Source organism: Dasypus novemcinctus, chromosome 6, assembly GCF_030445035.2.
Source record: "Dasypus novemcinctus isolate mDasNov1 chromosome 6, mDasNov1.1.hap2, whole genome shotgun sequence".
Taxonomy (NCBI): Eukaryota; Metazoa; Chordata; class Mammalia; order Cingulata; family Dasypodidae; genus Dasypus; species Dasypus novemcinctus.
The window spans coordinates 20,668,059-20,684,455 of NC_080678.1; the positions used below are offsets into that span (position 1 = coordinate 20,668,059).

The 16,397-nt window shown below is 36.1% G+C and overlaps 1 protein-coding gene across 1 annotated transcript in view; it reads left to right on the forward strand.

Annotated features, from left to right (window-relative positions):
- Positions 1-16,397, forward strand: part of PDZD8 (PDZ domain containing 8) — a 96,783-nt gene that overhangs the window by 21,508 nt on the left and 58,878 nt on the right. Inside the window, exon 2 of the mRNA XM_004471541.5 lies at positions 11,428-11,553. Within this exon, the coding sequence (XP_004471598.2) occupies positions 11,428-11,553 (126 nt within the window). The remainder of the gene's footprint in view (positions 1-11,427; positions 11,554-16,397) is intronic.

The following is a 16,397-nucleotide window of genomic DNA, read 5'->3' on the forward strand; positions in this document are numbered from 1 at the left end:
AGTGGCTTGTCTGTGATTACACTAAGTGTAAACAGTGTAAATAAAAATGCTTACAGATCCATTTAACCCCATACCCCTCACAGCAACAGAGCTGCCTTAATGCAATAAATAGAAGGATTACTAGGAAATGTTTCTAGTGCACCTCACTGTGCCAAGTGCTTTATGTGAACTTTTACATCTAATCTTTACAATAATCATATAAAATAAGTGCTATTATTATCTCACTTTTACAGGTGAAGAAACTGAGGCTTTCAGGTTGTAATAACTTGCCTTAGGTCTCAAAGGTATAAGTGTTAGAGTAAAAATTTTAAAAAAAAGCAAATATTGACTTCACCACTTGTGCACTCAACACTACTTTATACTGTCTTGTCAAACAAAAGCTGAGAAGTGAGGAAATAATAATAGAAAACCCAAGAGAAGAAAGTTAGAGGGAAGCTGAAGATCAGGAATAATGGCTATTAAAAATGGGTGTGGGATACAGCACTGGGAATTAAGGACCAGGAATGAGTAAAGAACTATTCTGTAGTCTTAGAAAGTAGAGGGTGGAGGTGAAAGGGAAAGAAAGGTGATACATTTATTGAGCTTATACCTTGGTTCAGGACACTATTTTATGCTTTATACATACATATGTATATATATGTTGGAAACTTTATTTCAAATATAGTTCAGAGTTAGAGGAAATAGTAAGATGAACCCCCACTACATGCCTGCATCCAACTTTACCAGTTGTCAATTCACGGTCATTCTTGTTTTATCTCTAGCCTTTTACCACTATCCCATGGATTATTTTGAAGCAAATCCAAGGTATTTCATCTGTAAATACTGAGTTTGTTTATATCTTTAAGATAAGAATTCTATCTTACCAAACCTAAAATAAATTTTAACAGTAATTCCTTAATGTCATTAAATATCCGGTTATTGTTCAATTTTTCCTGTTCCTGTAGGCTTTTTTACATAGCTGTCATCATACTCTGCTTTTCCACATAGTGGTTTAACATAAGCATTTTCCTATATTTTATTTCAATTTTGTGAGTAGTTAGGGTACCCTCACTTCTTTTTTTTTTTTTTTTTTAATGAATTTCATTTGTTATGGTCCAGATTGGCTAAGATGTGATAGGTTTATAAGTTTTTGTTGTTGTTGTTGTTGTTTTAGGTACTGGGGCTGGGGTTAAACACAGGACCTCATATGCGGGAAGCTGGCACTCAATCACTGAGCCACATTGGCACCTCTGAGTTGGCTTTTTTGTTTGTTTGCTTTTTGTTTTGTTTTTGTTTTCAGGAGGTACTGGGGACTGAACCTGGGACCTCCCATGTGGGAGGCAGGCACTCAACCTCTTGAGCCACATCTGCTCCCTGCCCTCACTTCTGACACCAATTGCAAATTTAGGGGTTCCCAAGACCACTCTTAGGTTCAATAATTCACTAGGACGATTCACAGAACTCACTGAAAGCTGTTACACTCATAATTTAGTTTGCTACAGCTCAAGAATACAGATTAAATAAGCCAAGAAAAAAATGCACATAGGGCAGACTCCAGGAATGTTCCAAGTCACTTCCATTTGTTCTCTTCCCATGGAGTTGTAGACAGTTACTTTCCTGACATGGATGTGTGACAGTACACACGGAATATTGCCAACCACAGAAGCCAACCCATGCCGTGGTGACTAGCATTTTTATTGGGACTTGGTCACATAGGTTGATTAATAGCACATGGCTGACTTAGTCTCCAGCCCCTCCAGAGGTCAAGCTGATACCTTTAGTCTCCAGCCCCTAAGAGAGAGAGAGCGTGGATATACCATGTGGTATATCCAAAGCCCCCATCATAAATCACATAATAAGACACCAAGCATACTGGATTAAAGACCCACCCTCTTCTAGTATGACCTCATTTTACTAATTGCATCGGCAATGACCCTGTTTCCATAAAGATCACATTCACATCAGGACTTCCACATATCTTTTTGGGGGACACGATTTAACCCAAAACAGCTATAAGAATAACATTACTTTCACCAAAAGTGAATACATTGTTAGTCTGATACATTTACATGTAACTTCCTTCCTGAAAGAGCACTGACCTTAATTAATGTCTGAGTTCTAAGATTTTAGGCTCATATCTATAGTTTGGTTTTGAGCATACCTAGTCTCTTTAGTTTCCAGGGTTTTTTTCATCACTAAAATGAGATTATAATTCTTGAATGGTATCTGTAGAACTACCTTCCATATTTAGCATTCTATAGTATAAATTAGTATTTCAAGGTATTTTTGTTTTAGTTATTTTCTCACTACAGTTCATAAGTTACATGAATTGTATTTTCCCCATGCATCAACATATTCTTACCACCTGGTAATAGTGACGTACATTTGTTATAGTTCCTAGAAGAACATTCTTGCATTTGTTTTATTAACCACAATCCTCATCTCCCTCCAAGTTCACTATGTTATTCAGTCCCTAGATTATTCTCTAGCTTTCCTTCATTGACATTTAAGTCCCTCTACTACCCCTTTTGACCACAACCCCATTTATGAACCAGCTATAGTGGTTATACGTACTATAATGTGTTGCCATCAATTCTGTCCATTTCCACATTTTTACAGTCAAGCTAATTAAAAATTCCTATTTACATTAAGCATCAGTACCCCTTCTCAGCCCTTATCCTACCTCCTAATAACCTATACTCTAGGTTTTAATTCCATGTGTTTTTCATATTTAGCTCATATTAGTGAGATCATACAACATTTTTCCTTTTGTGTCTGGCTTATTTCGCATAGTATAATGTCCTCAAAGTTTATCCATGTTGTCATATGGGTCCCAATTTTTCTTATGATAGCATAGTATTCCACCATATGTATAGACCACATTTTGTTTATGCATTCATTGTTTGATTGACACTTTGGTTGTTTCCATCTTTTGGCAATTGTGAATAACACTGCTTATTTTTAAGCATCAAAATGTGGAATTGTGTTTGAAATGGCAAGCAAGTTCCATTGCTAAAGGAAAGTATAGAAAGAGAAAAGAAACAGGAAGAGAGAACCCAGTTCTTTTAGTATACAGAACAAACCTTTTCTAACTCTTTATTATGGAAAATTTCAAACTTACTCAGAAGTGCAGAGGACATTCCACGGAGCTACAACAGTCCTTATATTGTGGCTGTTTGTTTCTTCTGTCTCTTCCCTACACTCCCGTCCTCTGATTATTTCAAAGCAATTGTCAAATACATATTAACTTATCTATTTGAAAAAGAACTATAATTCCAGTATCACACCTAAAAAATTAATAATTCTTTAGCTTAGGATCATTTTTTATAAAGTCTCCAAATCATAGAAAATGTCAAGGTGTAAGTCCTAATAAATTTTCAAAATTTTCTATTTTATAGTGTTCCTTATGAGAAATGGTGACTGGCATGACTTCTTATTAAAACAGAAATTAGTTTACTCTTAACCACATAGACTCATTTACCGTCTTCTTCTGAAATACTATGGCTAATATGGATCTTTCTGAGGGAAGTAGGATGAAAACGTTTGAGAACCATTAAGTGGCTACATCATTGCCATTATTGGTTTCTACTCCCTCTGTGTCTGTAAGTCAGTATGATTGATAAATCTCAAATTATTACTTTATAATAACAGAGATGAAATTACTGAACAATTTTAGTAAATCCTTTATATTCTATTGAGCATCATAACATAGACAAAATAGTTTGAAAGACAAGAAGGACTATTTTTTAAATCTTGGCATTTGTTAGATATCTGAAGCAAACTTAATAGAGAAACCCATGATTAACACCAGAATTGGCTTTCTTTAAACCATTAAAAATGAGATATGCTGATTTTGCAGAAATTATAGACGATATGTAATGCAGGTATTCATTAGGAAGTGTGGTATAGTAAAAAAGAGGATTGTATTAGGACTTAGTGGCACTCATATCCAACCTTTTTTTAAAAAAATAACTGTTCAAGTATAATTGATGCATAGTAAACTATATATACTTGTGAACCCTTACCTCAGTCAAGATAGCCTAAAAGTTTTCCTTGTGCCTCCTGGTAATCTACCCCTTCTTCTACTCCATCCGCAGATTGTCCCTTTTCTGTTTCTGTTACAATAGATCAGTTTGTATTTTCTAGAATTTCACATAAATGGAATAAACGATATGTACTCCTTTTTGGTGGATTTGATCTGGCTACTTTCTCTTAACGGAATGATTTTGAAATTCATTCACGTTGTCATGAGTATCGATTGTGTCTTTTTACTGCTGAGTGATATATCGTAGTAAAGATATACTATAATCTGTTTATCCAACACCTGCTGATGGCTATTTGAATTGTTTCTAATACTTTGCTGTTAGAAATAAAGCCACATGAGCAGTCATGCAAAAGCCTCTTTGTGGACATATGTTTCATTTCTCAGGTACAAATACCTAGTAGGAGTGGGAATGGCTGAATTATTTGGTAGGTGTATGTTTAACTTTTTAAAGTAATTGTCAAGCTGTTTTCCAAAGAGCTTGTGTTATTTTACATTCCTTTCAGCAGTGTTTGAGAGTTCCAGTTGGCCCACATCCTTGTCAACACTTGGGATGGTCAGTCTTTTTAATTTTAAACAGTCTAATGTGTATGTACTCAAGCTTTTTGATGGGACTGTAATTTGGTCCAACTTTGTTGGAGGACAATGTTAAGTTGTGTATTCTCTTTGGGTTAGCAATACTGCTTCTGGTAACAGTTTTCTGTAGAAATATTCTCACATGCATGTTGTGAGAAATATATTCATGTGCATATTGTGAGCATTAAATGAGTTGATAGTATATGTAAAGCTCTTAGAACAATGTCTATCACATAAATGCTAGATCAGTGTTAGTCTGGGTATACAAAGAAATAGGGGTCAGGCTATCTTACTTAGTTCCAGTGATAGATCTGTTAATAACTGGGTGTGCAGGCAAGTCACTTCACTTCTCAGGGTCATTGGTTCCTTGTAGAATCTGAAGAAGTTGACCTAACTAACATTCAAATTTTCTCTTTCATCTCTCCTGTTCAGTGATTAACTGATAAAAGTCATATTATTATTGAGCATCATATAGAAACAAAAACTGCTTTTAAAAACACAATAATGCTTTTGTTAAAGACTTAGAGTGCTTTACACATGCCATAAATTGAGGCTTCAATATTTCATTGTGGTGAACAGAATGTGGTCCTATATTTAAAAACAGAATCTTACAGTGAGTTGGAATGTACCTCAGAGGTGATATAATTGAATCTTCTTAGACTTTAGGAATTCTCTGTTTTGCAGGTAATATATTTATGGTGCTTTACAGTTTAAAAGGTGCTGGCATATGTATTAATCTTACTCCATCCTTTCTAACAAGAAAGCAGATATTGGGGACCATATGTAGCTCAGTGGTTGAGTGCCTGCTTCCAGACTTGCTTCCAATGTATGAGGTCTTAGGTTCAATCCCTGGTACCAACTAAAAACAAAAAAAATTAATCTTCCACCAGCACACCACCCTTTTAGAAGAAGAAACTGAAGCTCACGGAGATGAAAAACCATGGTGAAATCATGTGCTTTATAAGCAATGGAGTTGGGACTATAATCTGTATTTGTATAATTCTCAATTTTGTATTCTTTTCACAACACCTTCCCTCCTTAACAAATCCTCATCCAAACTCTGCCTGAATATTTCTAGGCTTTCAGTGCATTGAGGTAGCATATATCCTTTTATGACTGGCTCTATTTATTAGAAACTTTTTCCTTTAATTGAACAGAAAACTCTAGCAGATTGATCATTTGGGCAAGGTCACACAAGCTAATGCTGAAGTCAAGTAGACCTAGATATCAAAGTATTTTTTTTTAATGTATTTTTGGCTGCCATACCATTTGTTTTTTTTTTTATTTTTTATTTGTGCCATCAATCCCCCCCCCCCACCCAGTTGTCGGCTCTCTGTGTCCATTCGCTGTGTGTTTTTCAGTGACCGCTTCTATCCTTATCAGCGGCACTGGAAATTTGTGTTTCTTTTTGTTGCATCATCTTGCTGTGTCAGCTGTCTGTGTGTGTGGCATCATTCTTGGGCAGGCTGCACTTTCTTTCACGCCGGGCAGCTCTCCTTACTGGGTGCACTCCTTGCGCGTGGGGCTCCCCTACGCGGGGGACACCCCTACGTGGCAGGGCACTCCTTGCATGCGTCAGCACTGCACATGGGCCAGCTCCACACAGGTCAAGGAGGCCCAGGGTTTGAACCGCAGACCTCCCATGTGGTAGGTGGACACCCTATCCATTGGGCCAAGTCCACTTCCCGTCAAAGTATTTTTATATTGGGTTTATATTAAATATCTAAAGATTCACAGTATTTGCAAACTGTTTTACTGTTGCAGTCTGATGGAGATGTCACCAGCTGACATTCAGGGTGCTGGAGAGCAATCATGAAGAAACATCTCAGCAAAAATATATTTTGAAAGTTAAAAAAGATCCTCTGAGATCAAAGTTATACACGTTTTTAAAAAACCTTTGTTTTTTAAAACTTCTACTAAAATATACCACCTTTTGAAAAGTAAGCTAATCATAACAGTTCAGCTTAGTGAATTTTTATAAAGTGAATGCACCCATGTAGCAAGCATTTAGAAGAAGCATTAGAATATTATCAGCAATCAAGAGACCTCCACTTCCTCCTTCCAGTCACTACCCTCCTCCATTCAATCTAAGAGTAACTGCTATCTTGACTTCTGACATCATTGATTTTTTTAAAATCTGTTTTTGACCTTTATATAAATTGAGCCATACAGTATGCATTCATTTTTTTGTCTCGGTTCTTTGGCTCAACAATGTGTTTATGAGATTAATCCATATGTTGTGTATAGCTGTAGTTAGGTCATTATATTTCTGTATAGTTATTCCACTGTGTGACAGTACCTCATTTATCCATTCCACTTTTGATTGACAGTTGGATAATGCTGCTGTGAATTTTCTTATATATGTCTTTTGGTGAACATTTTGTGCACATTTCTATTGGATATATCAAGGAATAGGATTGCTGGGTCATAGGGTCTGCATCTGTTCAAGTTTAGTAGATACTGCTGAACAGTTTTTAAAGCAGTTATAATAGTCAATGCCAGTAGTTTCATATCCTTCCCATCTTTTGTATTGTCTGTATTTTCATTTTAGTTAATGCACATAATTTAAAAATCAAATGTAACAGAAGAACTTACAGTGAAAAGCAGCAGTTATGTCCCTCATCCCTCTACTTTTCTCCCCTAAGTGACACCCTTTCAAAGCAACTTTTAAGAGACATGGTTAAGAGCAGATTCTGGAGACAGACTGACAAGGTTCTTATCCTGGCTCTACCATTTACTAGCTGTGTAACCTTGAGCAAGTTATTTAACGTCTCTGTGCTTCAGTTTCCTCAACTGCAATATGGAGATTAATAGTAGGTAGAACTGTGAGAATTAAGTTAATAAGTGGAATGCCTTTGACATGGAAAGTACTCAATAAATGTTAACTATAATAATAATTTTTGTGTTAACTCCATATTGCTAAATAATGCCATACAGCTGTGCCTGATTCAACAACTTTAGACATTGTCTACTGATCTCTTGATTCTCTCTTTGTAGCACACCCTTCCTACCACTCTCCCCTTGTGTATTTTTCCTCCCAATCTTGCGATTGTTTCCTTGCTTTGCTTTTATATTAATTGGTAACATTTACATTCTGTTCATAGTTAATCTTCTTGATTGTTCTATGTAAATTAATTCTAAAAGTTCAAAATCTAATAAAACAATTTTATTACTGTGTCTATAAATATTATTTATTACAGAACTGTTTAATATGCATATTTATTTTTCCTTCTCTACACTCCAAATTCTCAACATTGGTGCCATTCAAAGCAATTATATGTTCCCACAGTCCAGTTTGAATTCTTTGTTATTCTTTTTACCAAATTGCCTTAACCAAATTTAACCAAATTTCCTCCCACTCTCTCATTCCTTCTGCCTATCCTGTTCATTCCATTTATTTTTTGGACATCTCCTTCCTGGAGCTTTCATCACATGCCCCAAATTTAGGTTCTCTTTTGTCTTGCCACAGACTTGTCATCTGAGTTTAGAACGTCATTGCCTTCTTGACTTGGATGCACTATTTTATGGATCCTTTTCCTCTTTCTGTCTTATGCTCTCATTTTGCTGGCATCTATCTTCATGGAACTTTTTTTTTTTTTTTTTTTTTTTTTTTAAAGATTTATTTATTTATTTAATTCCCCCCCTCCCCTGGTTGTCTGTTCTTGGTGTCTGTTTGCTGCGTCTTGTTTCTTTGTCCGCTTCTGTTGTCGTCAGCGGCACGGGAAGTGTGGGCGGCGCCATTCCTGGGCAGGCTGCTCTTTCTTTTCACGCTGGGCGGCTCTCCTCACGGGTGCACTCCTTGCGCGTGGGGCTCCCCCACGCGGGGGACACCCTTGCGTGGCACGGCACTCCTTGCGCGCATCAGCACTGCGCATGGCCAGCTCCACACGGGTCAAGGAGGTCCAGGGTTTGAACCGCGGACCTCCCATATGGTAGACGGACGCCCTAACCACTGGGCCAAAGTCCGTTTCCCTTCATGGAACTTTTTAATAAAGGGTGCAATCTCCAGTCAAGCTCTTTGTTCTTCTTGAACCTGGTGTTTCCTTAGCTGTGTGAAGTGAGGAAAGGATTTGCAACCCATGCCTTACCATGTTAGTGTGAGGGTTAAGCACAGTAATATATGTGAAATCATGAGCCTCCTTGTCAGGAACCTTCAGACTGGTTCCATAGAGCATATGATCCAGCAAAAATAAGAGGGTAGTAACCACATCAGCCCCAGAGGCCATAGATTGGGCTCTGGAGTTACTTCGAGATTTCAGTTCTGGCACCAGCATTTATTAACTTGTAATACCTTCAAGACTGTTTCTTTATGTACAATGTGCTAATGCCTATTTTGGCGGTTGTTGTGAGGATTAAGTAAACAAATAAATGTAAGTGCTTTATATAGTCAGCACCTGGCATAGTAACAATTCAATAAATGTTTGTTTTAATTATTTTAGTGGAGTTGTGTCATTTATGATTTTACTTATTGAACCAGTTAATTCTAACCAAACATTTACATATCAAAGTAGAGATAAGAGATATTTCTGGGAAGCTGGGTTGGTTTTTGAGATTTTTGTAGGAAGAGAAAGTATAGGTAGCTTGTTAAAAGACGGCTGTTTTTTGGGACCAGAATGATCAAGCAGGGACACTTTTGAGTTTATAGGCTAACAGAAGGTAAAGGCTAATGAATTCTAAGGAAAGAAAATGTGGTGGGATTAGAAGATAAAAGAAAGGGATAAAGGTAGCCTGCTCCATTGTTTGGATTTCTTACAGATTTGGGACATTTAAGAGGCTTGGGCTTTTTTGTTCTGAGAGATGTTAATGTGTAGATTCTATTTATTGCCTTGGTGAACAAACAGCTTAGTTTTTAACCACTGTTTAGTGTGTTAATTTTAAATGGAATATGTTTTTCTAATTTTAATATATTTGCGTGCATAAATGCTTTTAGCAGAACCTCCTAGAAGCATTAATAATCCCAAATTAGACTTTATTGCATATAATATTCAGCTCACACTCTTGTGGGGAGTTTTTTATTGAATTTTATCTGTGTACTTGACAAGTTAAACTTCAGAGCATCTATGATTTAGCCAACTTGTATTATTATTTTCAAAATTTCTAATGTATGCAGTGGTATTTGTAATTTTTTACAAAGTTACTAGGTTATATGTTATTCAGGAGCCATAGCCCTTGGCTCCAGCATTGTATTAACATGATAAATTCAGTTCCTGATTTTTCCCTCCCTCCAAAAAGGAGGTACCAGTCTGTCTGAATCAAATGACTTCAAAGGCAAGTTAGTTTCTAACTTAAGGGGACTATCATTTTTCCATACTAGTTCAGAAATAAAATCACCTAGCAGTTTGTGTACCTTTTTTTCTTCCCTTTATCCTGCTCACCAGGAAACTGTAAAATAACATTTTTCTCTCTATTATATCTTTCAGTATAAATTGTAGTGGGTTATCAGTATTTTCTAAATGCTTATTCCATTTTTAGTGTTGAATTTTTATAAATCAGCTCAATATTTGAGTCCTGATAGTATATGAAGCAACGTGTTAGATATGTGAAGGATACAAAGAACTGAGATTATATTACATTTTAGTTGAGATTTCAAGGCATAAATGCACTTTAAGTGACTGTAAGATACACGGATGTGAGACCAGTTGTGGGCTGGTGTGCTCTAGGACCTAATGCCGAGCATGAAAGAGGGTAGGATTTGAAGTAGGGAGGACTTTTCAATTCGTAGGAAAGGCCTGAGGCAGGAATATGTAACAGGAAGAAAACAAATTTCCTAGACTGAAAGATTTATATTAAAGGGAAATAATATTGGAAAGATGAATTGTGTTGTTCCTTGAATATGAAACCAAGAACTATGACATGTATCTCTTTTTATTGTGGTCAGTGGTAAGCCATTAAAACTTGCTAAGTGGGCAAATGTCATAAAAATGAGCTTTTAGGATAATAACTCCAGTGGCATGTGTGGAGGGGCTTGAAAACTATAGGGCCCCAAGCTCAGTTTTCTGTCTTTTTCTTTGTCCTTCCCTTTAATGATAGGGTATGAGTTGTTTCAAATAACAGTTATTTTAAGCCTACAATTTTTTAAGCCTACTCAGGACAAGCCTCCCCATAAAAACAATGATATTAACAGTGAGCACATAAATACCTGAACAATTCAGTTATCTGAAGGGTTAGGTAGTTTGAGCTTTGATGGAGCCAAACAGACTAGCTTGAATTCTGGCTTTGCCACTCACTGTTGGACAAATTCCTTAAACTTTCCAAGTCTCCCTCTTCTCATCTGGAGAAGGGAGCTAATAATAAATAATACTACTCTTACAGGATTGTGAACATTACATAAGATAGTGATTGTAAAACTCTTAGCACAATGCCTGGCAAATAATAAACACCTGATGAATAACTCCCTCTATTAATTGCTGTTGATATTATTATTATCCTATACTAATCACTAACTATATATATATTGTTTCCATGGAAAAGTGCATTCTGAATTTGGAATTTTCCTTTAGGAACATTCTTTCCCCGTCTGGTTCAGAAAGGAATCTCTTTTCCCAGCCAAGTTTCAGGGCCTCCTGGCTGCCTCTAGATTTTACTTTCCTTTGTTTCAAGTGCCCAGCATTGTCAGTAAGGGCAAGCCAAAAGACCAGAAGTCCTGGGCGCAACAGATAAGGCACCATTTGCTGCCCTTCATGGGGAAGCATGGTAAGCTTTGCTTTTGTAGGGCACATGCTGTATTAGGTATTTGTTTCATCTTGTGTTGTTCTACAGTAAGATTTTGCTATTATATAAACTGTGACCTTTATTATTCAGAAATTTAGACTTATCTTTACTTTTGTCAGGTTTAAGCCGTTTTTTCCATTCCAATCCTTGCAAGAATTTGAAGAAGATGAAGACCAGCATATCCATATACAACAGTGGGCACTTACTGAAGGCCGCCTTAAGGTTACGTTGTTAGAATGTAGCAGGTATGTTCTTTGTTTTGTCTTTATTTACATTATAGGAAAGAAAGTGCTGTAAAAAATGTACTTCAGCAGTATTTGTGTTTATTTCCCTTTTGTGCTAACTTGGGTTGTATTATCTCAAGTTCTGTAATCGTAAATATAATTTCATAATAGTAGTCTTTTCAACTTGAGAAAAATATAAATGATATTTTAGAAAATATTCTAATCGGGGAGAACCATTTATTCTGTGATAATTCCTAGACTATTTAGATGCATGACCCTTGTTGGCATATTTTTAAAGTTATTCCCCATTGGAGAGCTGTTTATAGCATAATAATTTTGAGAATTTTTTTACAGTTATTGGAAACACTCTGGAAAGTCACAAAACCAAACTTGGAAACCCATATGAGTTCTTAACATTTTAGAGCTAGAATGAATCTCAGAACATCATTCAGGTTCATACCTCACCCTACTACCAATACCTTGCATTGTTTTGAAACATTTTTAACTAATAATGAAAGAGCATCCTTAAAGTATTACTCCTAATCAAAGTATCTTATGTTTGGTGTATTTTCCCCCAATCCATCCTATTACTGTTATTATTATTATTTATATCGTTTATACATGAACATACATAAATAGTGTATAGTACAAGTTGTGAATTTACAAAGCACATTGCATTATACATGTTACATCATGCAGAGGGCCCATATATCAGCCCACTACCAACACCTTGCTTTGTTGTGAGATATTTGTTAAAAATTATGAAAGAATATCATCAAAATCTTACCACTAATTATAGTCCATATCTTACATTTGGTGTATTTTTCCCCCAACCTACCTTATTACTAATTTTTTAAAAGCTTTGTTTATTTCCCCTCATTGTTTTTACACTCGCTGTGTGCTTTCTGTGTCCATTCGCTGTGTGTTCTTCTGTGTCTGCTTGTCTTCTCTTTAGGTGGCACCAGGATCTGATCCTGGGACCCTCTGGAGTGGGAGAGAGACACTCAATCTCTTGTGCCACCTCAACTCCCTGGTCTCCTGTGTCTCTTATTATCTCTCCTCTGTGTCTCTTTTTTGCTATTGTGTCATCTTGCCGTGCCAGCTCTCCGTGTGGGCCAGTACTCTGTGCAGGCCAGTGCTCCTGCGCTAACCACCAGTTCACTGTGCGGTCAGCTTACTGTGTGGGCCAGCTTGCCTTCATCATGCAGCCCTGGGAATTGATCCCTGGACCTCCTATATGGTAGACAGGAGCCCTTGAGCCATCTGCTTCCCTATTAATATTCCCTATTAATATTTTTTAAAATATATTTTTATTACAGAAGTTGTGAACTTACAAAATAATCATGCACACATGCAAAATTCCCATACAATACCCCTCTTAATTTCTAGACTTTCTTCCAAGCCTCTCTCTCCTGCCTTTTCAGACTGTAGCACACCTTTTAGTATTTCCTGCAAGGCTGGTCTCTTTGTTGTAAACTCTCTCATTTTCTGTTTATCTGTGAATATTCTAAACTCACCCTCATTTTTGAAGGACAGTCTTGCCAGAAGTAAGATTCTTGGCTGGAAGTTTTTCTCTTTCAGTGTCTTAAGTATATCATACCACTATCTTCTTGCCTCCATGGTTTCTGATGAGAAATCGGCACTTAATCTTATTGGGTATCCCTTATACATTATGTATTACTTTTCTTTTTCTGCTCTTGGAATTCTCTCTTTGTCTTTGGCATTTGACATTCTGATTAGTATATGTCTCAGACTTGTTCTTTTCGGATTTATTCAGATGGGAGTACATTGTGCTTCATGGACATGGATATCTATGTCCTTCAATAGTGTTGGTAAGTTCTACTACCGTTATTTCTTCAAATACTCCTTCTGCCCTTTTTTCCCTTTTCTTCTTCTGGGACACCCACAACACTTATCTCTTGCTGTCGTTTAGTTCCTTGAGACCTTGTTCAATTTTTTCCTCCCTGCCGGGGGTGGGGCTGAAACCTAGAGTAGGGTTGCAGTTCAGTCTGAGTGGGAAGAAGCCAGTCTCTACCGTCACTTTGATTTTCAATCAGCCCGGCTTCCCCTCATGCCAGGGGTGGAGTCAAAATGGTGGCTACCAGCCTCTTTCTGACTTGGGCAGGTTCAAACTTCAGCTGTTCTTAGGATTATACTTTAGCCTACCAAATTTACCAATCAGTAGCTGAAGTTGGTACCCAACTGTCTCTTCCTCTCCCATTTTTGGGAAATGGAGCTTCCAATTCCAGCCACTGAGTAGCTCCTGAGGCAGCTTGTGCCACCAGTGGAAGATGGATAATGCCTCTGCAGCACAGAACGTTTTTTTCATGAATCTTCTCTGCAGATGGGCAGTCTCTTCTTTCCATTCTTTCAAGGATGTTGCGGGATGCTCTTCTGGTTTCCTGGAGCCTCCAAACGGGTGCTTTAGATAACTCTGGGTGATTACTAACTTGGTTCAGTACTAGCTGACTCTAGGAGCTCCTTACTTTGCCACCATCTTACTGGTTGTTCTAGAGTGTTTGACCTGGTCAGAAATTTTCAAAATAAAGACCAGACTGTTAGAAAGCATGTAATTGAATTAAAGGAGAAAGTATGGAAAATTGTCCTTTTAATCAGTTCTGTTTTTGAGTTAGTCCCATAAGTTGGATTATATAGCCAGCACCTTTCCCTAGGTGGCAACATAATTTTAGAAATAGGCATACTATCTAGAGTTTTCTGAGCACTGTCTTTGTATACCCAAACATGTCAAAGTTACTTAGTGTTGTGGTGCCATATTATTGTCCACGTGGTTAATGCTTAAATGCTTAAAATTGCTTATGAAGGACAAAATAAGGTATTGTTCTCAACTCATCCCTATTTTTTTGTTTTCATATCGAAGTCTAATCATTCTTTCCCTTTTTTCCTCAATAAAATCTTATTCCCATTATTGTTTTTTCTTAAACTTTTCTCTTAGTATAAAAATAAAGCTTTCAATTCAGGTAGATTCCAAGTTACTAGGATTCAAATTAAAGTGAAGGTATTTCTATCCTGTACACATTTCATTTTAATTGTTATTCCTTCTTCTGAATACAAATTCATCACGTGTTCATTGGAATCACTAAAGCAGAAAGAAAGTGACACTGTAGAGAAAATAAGAGAGAAAATAGCAGTGCTTTTTTCTTCTATAGAATAAAGCTATAGAATGATTTTAAAATTTTGAGAACATAAACCAATTAAATATTTCTGGAGACCATGTTGTTTTGAATTAGTATGCTGTCAGTTGAATAGTTCTCTGACTTTTTAGCATTTAGGTGTTTATGTTTTTTCCCTGCTTGAACAAAACCTATTTAAACATTACCAAGTTGTTATAATGTCATATAGATTTATTTTTGTCACAGTTTTAGCTAAATATTTCTGTAAATGTTTCTCCAGCTTTTTAGAAACTGACCTTGAATTAAGTAAAAACAATGTAACTTTAGTAATTTTTCTCCAAATGCGTGAAATAGAATATCATACTCATTCAGAGACAACCACAGTTCTGTGTGAGAATTTATTTTTATTTTTTAAATGGTTTACTTTAAAATAATGAAATGGTTCTGTATAAGGACTTTCTTCTTTTTACTTTAACTGTTTATTTTGAAGTTATTTCAGACTTAACACGAAAGTCTATGTGAGGGCTTTTATCAAATTTACCTGATGTAAGGCTTTAACGAATTTGCCAATGAGGAAACAAATTAGAAGTGCTCATAGAAAACAGTCTATTGGAAATGTTAGTTGTACGACTGAAAGTTTGTGCTTCAGAAAGTAGCATAAAGTGGAAATAATATAACTGTTGAGTTAGAAAGCACTGAGTGCCCATCATAGCCATGTGCCCTTACATTGTATGTCTTTTAGGCAAGTTTCAGAACTGTAAAATGGGACAAAGATACTACTTTGCTGGTAATTGTGATTAGAAATGGGTAAATAAAGCACAGGGCTATCATAGTAAGCTTTTAATAGATGTAGCTTCTTTATTTTGCCTTATAATCACTACAGTATTTATTAAGAAGAAAAGCAGATATTTCAACAATATTGTGTTTATTTTGCATATTTCGTTGTGAGAATCCGATTATGGATTTTATTAATTTACAAAACCTTACACTATAAAGAGAGTTTCTTTTCTAATTATCTGAAATACAGTTTTGAATTTCCCAAACAATAGTTTTGGGGGAGGAGGCAATTTTGTTTCTAAAAATTGGTCCACAGACCTTGTTTTTGTCAAGTGTTAAAAAGCAAAAAACTGTAATCATTCTAAACAGTTGCCTGTTTTTTTGAGTTGACCACAGTGGATTTTTTTTTAACCACAGATGAACTTAATTGTATATTTGTAGAACTGCTATTAGAAGGCTAAATTATTTCACATTAGTGTTTCAATCATATAGTTGATTTTTATATTTTTAATAAATCGTTTATACTTCATTTCCTATCTTAGGAAAGGACTTGAGGTATTTTGCAAAGAAAACATGTCCCCATGTATATTAAATAGAAGATAAAATAAATGAAAAGCAATCATATAGAGAAGAGATCAATTTTATGGCAGCCACAGCAGTGACAGAAACTTGTTGGATTACTCAGCTCTTATTTTCTGATAAACTGTGCTTGAGGAAAAAAGAAATTATGGCACCAGATTCTAAGAGGCATTTGTCACATAGATCTTTATGTAGGAGACATACATTGAGTGAGTGATATAATGGAATTTTTTTTTTGGCTGACTTTATCAACCAGTTATCTTTAAGGAAAGAAAAGTACACACAAAAATTAAGAGCATAGTCAGTAAAGGTGAGGGCTGTAAAGTTTTGTTGTGTGAGAGTTCTGTACTCCCAAGCAGTATATTTAGTATAGCCTGT